At 41.3% G+C, this 7,480-nt stretch overlaps 1 protein-coding gene across 1 annotated transcript in view; it reads left to right on the top strand.

The window, feature by feature from the left end:
• Window positions 1-207: 207 nt before the first annotated feature.
• The window catches only part of LOC113836278 (terminal uridylyltransferase 4-like), a 12,881-nt gene continuing 5,608 nt past the window's right edge, over window positions 208-7,480 (top strand). Inside the window, exons 1-2 of the mRNA XM_035447066.1 lie at window positions 208-290; window positions 5,912-7,480. Of these exons, the coding sequence (XP_035302957.1) occupies window positions 208-290; window positions 5,912-7,480 (1,652 nt within the window). The remainder of the gene's footprint in view (window positions 291-5,911) is intronic.

Raw genomic sequence — 7,480 nt, 5'->3', positions numbered from 1 at the left:
CACTTGACCCGTCCAGCAGGCCAGGTTGTTTGTGGGTCTCCAGGGGGTATCACCTAGGGGGTCAATGGGGGCAAGAGAGGAGGTTCACCAAGCACATAATGAAAGACATAGTCAGTCTGAGTCGCGTCAAGGTCTCGTTTATTGAAGGGTAAAGCTTGCTTATATGTAGGGGATTTTGCTCGGGGCAGGGTAGGAGGGTAGGAGGAAATGGAAATTTTAAGAGGAAGTGAAGATAAGGTTGGCCTTGGCCCATGTCCTTGTGACCAGTCAACCGCAGCCGATTCCGAGAAGTAAAGGAACATCCTGTAAAACATGTTTTGAGCAACATATCTAAAAAGAACATCTTGTGGTTAGAACAGGTCAGAGCAGGTGGCTGTGCAAGATCTTGCTCGAGATTCTCTTTGGCCCTCAACAACAGACAGGGAGCAGAGAGAGAGAGATTGGAGCTTTTAAAGGAAGACTGTGCATGAGCACTCAGGTTCCACGCCTTCCCAGAGTCCTCAGCAGGCCGTAATGCATGTCGGGTGACGTGGCAATGACTTAGCAAGTTTTCCTGTGTGTGCCCCGGACTGTGTCAGGGGGCGGGGTCTGTCTCTTAAGGGAGTAGAGCCGATCTGCATCAAACCTGAACCTTTCACAGACTCCATGAGATTGAATCAGTATAAAAAAGTGGTGGCTCACACCTGTAATCCCAATACTTGGGAGTCATACACCTTTAATCCCTAAACTAGGGAGGTGGAGACAGGAGTGAGACAGGATATATAAGGGGAGGAGACAAGTGCTCATTGCATTCTGTCTGAGGATTTATAGAGACAGGACCTCCTCTTTGGGCTCAGGATTCAGGAGAGTTCTCTCTTGTGGCTGTTTCCTTTCCTTCTCCGACCTTTCAGCATTTACCCAGATATCTGACTCCAAGTAGCTTTGGAGCCTGTCCGGGCACTCGCTCTGGAGACCAGGTTGGCCTCGAACTCACAGAGATCTGCCTGCCTCTGCCTCCTGAGTGCTCAGATTAAAGGTTTGTGCCACCAACACCTGGCTTTTAACAATTTTTTTTTTTTTTTTGGTGGGGGCCCTTTAAATTTTAATCCGAAAACTTCTCTTTTAAATTTCTCAATTGTCTATTCAATATATTTAAACTTGTGAGATTAGCATGCCTTCCTTTAAGGGAGACACCTCTCTTTTTGGAACTGTTCCTGACAGGTCATTTAGGAATCCAGTGGATTATTTAGGCATTCCTGTTAAGACCCTGCTGGGTGATCTTGGTATTCTCTATCCACCTCAAGGCTAGGCATTCACTTCCTCCTTCCACCTAAGCTGGTATGCAAGTATGCAAATTATCTGCCCATTGCCAGAGAACATGGGGGACAAGAACCTTGACCTGAGTAAATTTCCACTGTGGCTGATGTTGGTATATAAGTCTTCTCCCCTTTGAAATTAATTGCATTTTCCTTGCAAGAATTACCCATTATCACGTATTTATTCTAACCCTCAGATTCCCCAGCCTAAACCTGTGGAATGTTGTAGCATTGTCCGATATTACAAGGAGCCATCAACAATCTATGGGGCTTCTGGTAGTAATCAGTATTTATCCCTAGTATATGTATGGACTTTGGGAGCCCATTGCACATAGAGGGATACTCTCTCTTAGCCTAGAATCAAGTGGGAGGGCTAGGCCCTGCTCCAAATGATATGACAAAGTTTGAAGATTCCCTCATGAAAGGCCTCACCCTCCCTGAGGAACAGAAATGGGTTGGGATGGGGGCTGGTGGGAGGCAGGGGAGGAGAGGAGGGAGAAGGAACGGAGATTAACATGTAAAACAAGCTTGTTTCTAATTTACATAAAAAATAGAAAAAAAATATATAAAACTTGCCTAAAGATCAGATTGCCAAACTAGTCATGCTAGTTAGCAGAAACAATAGGCAGTGATGGCACACTTTTTTAATCCCAGCACTAGGGAGTCAGAAGCAGGTGGATGTCTGTCAGTTCAAGGCCAACCCAGGCTACATGAGATTGAATCAGTATAAAAAATTGGTGGCTCACACCTTTAATCCCGGCACTAGGGAGTCAGAGACAGGTGGATCTCTGTCTGTTCAAGACCACCCCAGGCTACATGAGATTGAATCAGTATAAAAAAATTGGTGGCTCACACCTTTAATCCCAATACTTGGGTGTCACCCAACTTTATTCACAGCACTAGGGAGGCAGAAGCAGGTAGATCTCTGTTAGTTCAAGGCCACTTCAGGCTACAAGAGCTTGATCCAGTATAAAAGAGAAACTGAGCCAGCCAGTGGAGGTCACACCTTTAATCCTAATACTCAGTAGTCACAACCTTTAATTCCGGAACTAGGGAGGTGGAGACAGGAATGAGAGAGGATATATAAGGCAGCAGACAGGAGCTCGTTGCACTCAGTCTAAGGATTTGTAAGGACAGGACCTCCGACCTCCTCTTTGGTTTGAGGATTCAGTAGAGGTAAGAGGTCTTTTTTGTGGCTGGTTCCTTTACTTCTTTGACCTTTCAGCATTTACCCAGATATCAAAATCCAGGTTTTTATTATGAAGACCTGTTAGAAATTGTGTGACAGAACCTGGGAGGATTTTGACATTTGTGAGAGGAATGAGCAAAGACACTATTTTGCTGTGGGTCAAGCAGTTTAAAGTCATAAGATATTATTTCCTAAAACTAAGGATTTTGGAAAGTCTACATCTCCTGGGAGCTTGTTGATTTGGGTTACATCCTTTTAATTAATTAAGGTACATGATGTTTCAGGGTGTATTTCTTTGAACTAGTTTAAATGTGTAAGACGTTTTCCCCTGAGATTGAGGCCAAACAATTCTTTTTTTCCCCTTTAAGAAATCTATATTTTGTTCCTATGTTTTGTATAAATGTGATTTCAAAAATATTCTGAGGTAATGAGAGAAATTAAATCCTAAGGGAAAAGCTGAATTCATTATTGTGGCTATGTGATTTTGAACTAGAGAAAATAAGTAAAAAGAAAAGAGAGTCAGGGGTCTCGGTCAGCTTTAGTCTCATAGAGATAGCTGGTATATTTCTTGTAGGAATCCAGTACAGAGAAAGAAGAAAGAGTTGTGAGACCGAGCTATGTTGGCCCTTGGGACAGGTTCATTTCTTTCTTTCTTTCTTTCTTTCTTTCTTTCTTTCTTTCTTTCTTTCTTTAATAGACAAGATAGCTGTTTTTCTTTTATTAGAAAGTAAATTATTTTACATGACAATCCCAGGTCCCTCTCCCTCCCTTGTCCTTCCAACAAATGCCCTACACTTCCAATACCCTTTCTGCTCCCCAGGGATGGTGAGGCCTTCCATAGGGGTTCTTGAAAGTCCACCATATTATTTGGGTAGTGCCTAGGCTCAGGGAGTATCCCTCCATGTGGAATGGGCTCCTAAATTTCATTCCTATGGTAGAGAGGAGGCCACATGAATTTCCAAGGTCTCCTCACTGACACCCACATTCAGGGGGTCTGGATAAATCCCATGCTGGTTTACCAGCTATCAGTCTGGGAACCAAGAGGTTTCCCATGATATGGTCAGCTGTTTGTATGGGTTTCACCAGTCTGGTCAGGACCCTTTTACTCATTAGTCGTCCTTCTCTGCATCTGGATTTCAGTTCAGTTCAATATTTAGCTGTGGGTTTCTGCTTCTACTGTTACATCTGCTCAATGAAGGCTATTAGGATGGCTTATGAATTAGTCATCAATCTCATTATCAGGATAGGGCATTTAAGGTAGCCTCTCCTCTGTTGCTTTGATAGTTAGTTGGTGCCATCTTTGTAGCTCTCCAGACATTTCCCTAGTGCCTGATTTCTCTTTGAAATAGTATTGTCTCCCTCTGTTATATTATCTCTTATTTGCTCTCTACTGTTCTTCCCCCAACTCAACCTTCTTGTCCCATCATGTCTTCAGTACCCCTTCTCTTCTCCCTTTCTCATTCTCTTTGTTCCCTCTCCCCTCCCCATATGATCCCAATTTGCTCAGGAGATCTTCTTCTCCCTTTCCCCTTCTCCCCAGGACCATGTATGACTCTATTAGGGTCCCTCTTGTTTACCAGCCTCTCTGGCAGCCTTTGCTGCAGTCTGGCAATCTTACTCTATGTCTAAAATCCACATATGAGTGAATAAATACAATGCCTGTCTTTGTGTGACTGTCTTTGTGTGACCCACTAGGAATGATTTCTTCTAGTTCCATCGATTTGCCTGCATATTTCAAGATCCATTGCCTTTTGCTTTCTGCTGAGTAATACTCTACTGTGTAAATGTACCACATTTTTTTTTATCCATTCTTCAGTTGAGAGGCATCTAGGTGGTTTCCATATTCTGGCTATTACAAATATTGGTGCTATGAACTTAGTTAAACAGATGTCCTTGTTGTAGGAATGTGTTTCTTTTGCGTATATGCCTAAGAGGGGAATTGCTGGATCTTGTGGTAGATTGATTCTCATTTTCTGAGGAATCACCATAAAGATTTCCAAAGTGGCTTTACGAGTTGGCACTCCCACCAGCAGTGGGGGAGGGTTATGCTTTCTCCACAACCTTTCCAGCATAAACTGTCATTTGTGTTTTTGATTTTAGCTATTCTGATAGGTGTAAGATAGTCTCTCAGAGTTGTTTTGATTTGCATTTCTCTGATGGCTAAGGATGTTGAACACTTTCTAATGTGTCTTTCAGCCATTTTAGATTCCCCTATTGAGAATTGTCTATTTAGTTCTGTACCCCATTTTTAGTTGGATTATTTGGTGTTTTGGAGACTTGCTTCTAGAGTTCTTTGTAAATTTTGGAGATCAGCCCTCTTCAGATGTGTGGTTGGTGAATATCTTTTCCCAATCAGTGGGTTGTTGTTTTGTCTTGTTGACTGTCTACTTTGCCTTACAGAAGCCTCTCACTTTCAGGAGGTCCCAATTATTAATTATGGTCTCAGTGTCTGTGCTACTGGTGTTATGTTCAGGATAGGGTCTCCTGTACAAATTCATTCAAGGGTATTTCCTACTTTCTCTTCTAATAAATTCAGTGTGGCTGAGTTTAGGTTGAGGTCTTTGATCCATTTGGACTTAAGTTTTGTGCATGGCAGACAGACATGGATGTATCTGCAGTCTTCTCCATGCCACCATCCAGTTATGCCAGCATCATTTGTTGAAGATGCTTTCTTAATTCCATTGTATAGCTTTGGCTTCTTCGTCAAAAATCAGGTGTTTATAGGTGTGTGAGTTAATATCAGGGTTTTCAACTAGATTCCAATGGTCTACCTGTCTATTTTTGTGCCAACAACAAGCTGTTTTCAGGACTATAGCTCTATAATAGAGTTTGAAATCAGGGATGGTGATGCCTCCAGAAGTTCTTTTATTGTAGAGGGTTGTTTTGGCTATCCTGGGTCTTTTGTTTTTCCCTATATAGTTGAGAATTGTTTTTTCAAAGTCTGTGAAGAATTGTGCTGGGATTTTGATGGGGATTGCATGAATCTGTAGATTAGTTTTGACAAGATTGCCATTTTTACTATGTTGATCCTACCTATCCATGAACATGAGAGATCCTTCCATTTTCCGGTATCTTCTTTACTTTCTTTCTTTAAAGACTCAAAATTTTATGAACAGATCTTTCACTTTTTTGGTTAGCATTACCCCAAGGTATTTTATGCTGTTTGTGGCAATTGTAAAGGGTAATGTTTCTCTCATTTCTTTTTCAGCACATTTATCATCCACGTACAGTAGGGCTACTGATGTTTTTGAGTTACTCTTGTATCCTGCCACTTTGCTGAAAGTGTTTATCAGCTCTAGGAGTTCCCTGGTAGAAGGGAACTTATGTAGACTATCATATCATCTGCAAATAGTGAAAGCTTGACTTCTTCCTTTCCAATTTGTATCCCCTTGATTTATAGAAAATGAAGCCAGAATACTGTTGACAGAAAACAGGAAACAGAATCACAACAGACTGGGAAGAAGCTTATAAGCTCTGTTGTTTCTGTGGACAAAAGGAACAGTGAAGCTCTAAGCAGAGAAAAATCAACTCTGAAAAACTTATCACCATCTCAGAAGCAACAGACACGGACAGATAATATTGGTGATTCTGATGACAGTGCTTCAGGAATTGAAGATACATCAGATGATTTGAGTAAAATGAAGAGTAAAGAATCTAATCAGGAAAATTCTTCTGAGATGGACTACTTAGAAAATGCCACTGTGTTAGATGAATGTTCATTGACACTTGAGCAGAGACGAGGCTTGAAACAAGCAGAAGCACGCCTAGAAAGAGATCACATCTTTCGACTTGAAAAAGGATCACTAGAATATACCGATTGCCGTTATCTATGCAAACTTTGCTTAATTTTCATTGAAAACATCCAAGAGGCACATAAACACATAAAAGAAAAACCACATAAATATATTTTGGTAAAACAGGAAGAAAGTGAACTGCGATCTCTTCCACCTCCTTCCCCTGCTCACTTGGCTGCTGTAAGTATTGCAGTTGTTGAATTAGCAAAAGAACAAGGAATAACAGATGATGATCTCAGGTTCCATCAGGACATTGTGGAGGAAATGTCAAAGGTTATAATGACTTATTTACCAGAATGTTCACTGAGGTTGTATGGTTCATCTGCGACAAAGTTTGCTCTGAAAAGCAGTGATGTTAATATAGATATAAAATTTCCTCCCAAGAAGAATCGTCCAGATCTTCTGATACAAGTGCTTGGAATTTTGAAAAACAGTACATTATATGTAGATGTGGAATCTGATTTTCATGCTAAACTTCCTGTTGTGGTGTGCAAAGATCGGAAAAGTGGTTTGCTATGTAGAGTGAGTGCAGGAAATTATATGGCATGTCTCACTACTGACTTACTTGCTGCTCTTGGCAAAGTGGAACCTGTCTTCACTCCCTTAGTGTTAGCCTTGCGCTACTGGGCTAAGTTGTGCTATATTGACTCCCAAACTGATGGTGGAATCCCTTCTTACTGCTTTGCTTTAATGGTGATGTTTTGTCTTCAACAAAGAAAGCCCCCTCTTCTTCCAGGCTTACTTGGAAGTTGGATCGAAGGCTTTGACCCAAAAAGAATGGATGACTTTCAGCTGAAGGGATTAGTAGAAGAGAAGTTTGTGAAGTGGGAATATAATTCAAGTAGTGCAACTGAGACAAATGTAATTGCTGATGAAAACAAAGCTAAGGCAGACCAGCCAAAAGATGATACCAAGAAGACAGAAACAGAGAGAGAAAGTAATGCCTTGAAGGAAAAACATGGCAAATCTCCTTTAACATTAGAAACACCAAATCAGGTACCCTTGGGTCAGTTGTGGCTAGAGCTGCTAAAATTTTACTCACTGGATTTTGCTATGGAGGAATATGTCATATGTGTACGGGTACAAGATATTCTAACAAGAGAGAACAAAAACTGGCCTAAAAGACCAATAGCCATTGAAGATCCATTTTCAGTCAAGAGGAATGTTGCACAGAGCTTAAACAGCCAGCTTGTTTACGAATA

This window comes from Cricetulus griseus, chromosome 6 (assembly GCF_003668045.3).
Source record: "Cricetulus griseus strain 17A/GY chromosome 6, alternate assembly CriGri-PICRH-1.0, whole genome shotgun sequence".
NCBI classification, from domain to species: domain Eukaryota; kingdom Metazoa; phylum Chordata; class Mammalia; order Rodentia; family Cricetidae; genus Cricetulus; species Cricetulus griseus.
Note: the sequence above shows the minus strand (reverse complement) of the source record. Positions and strands in the feature narration are given on the sequence as shown.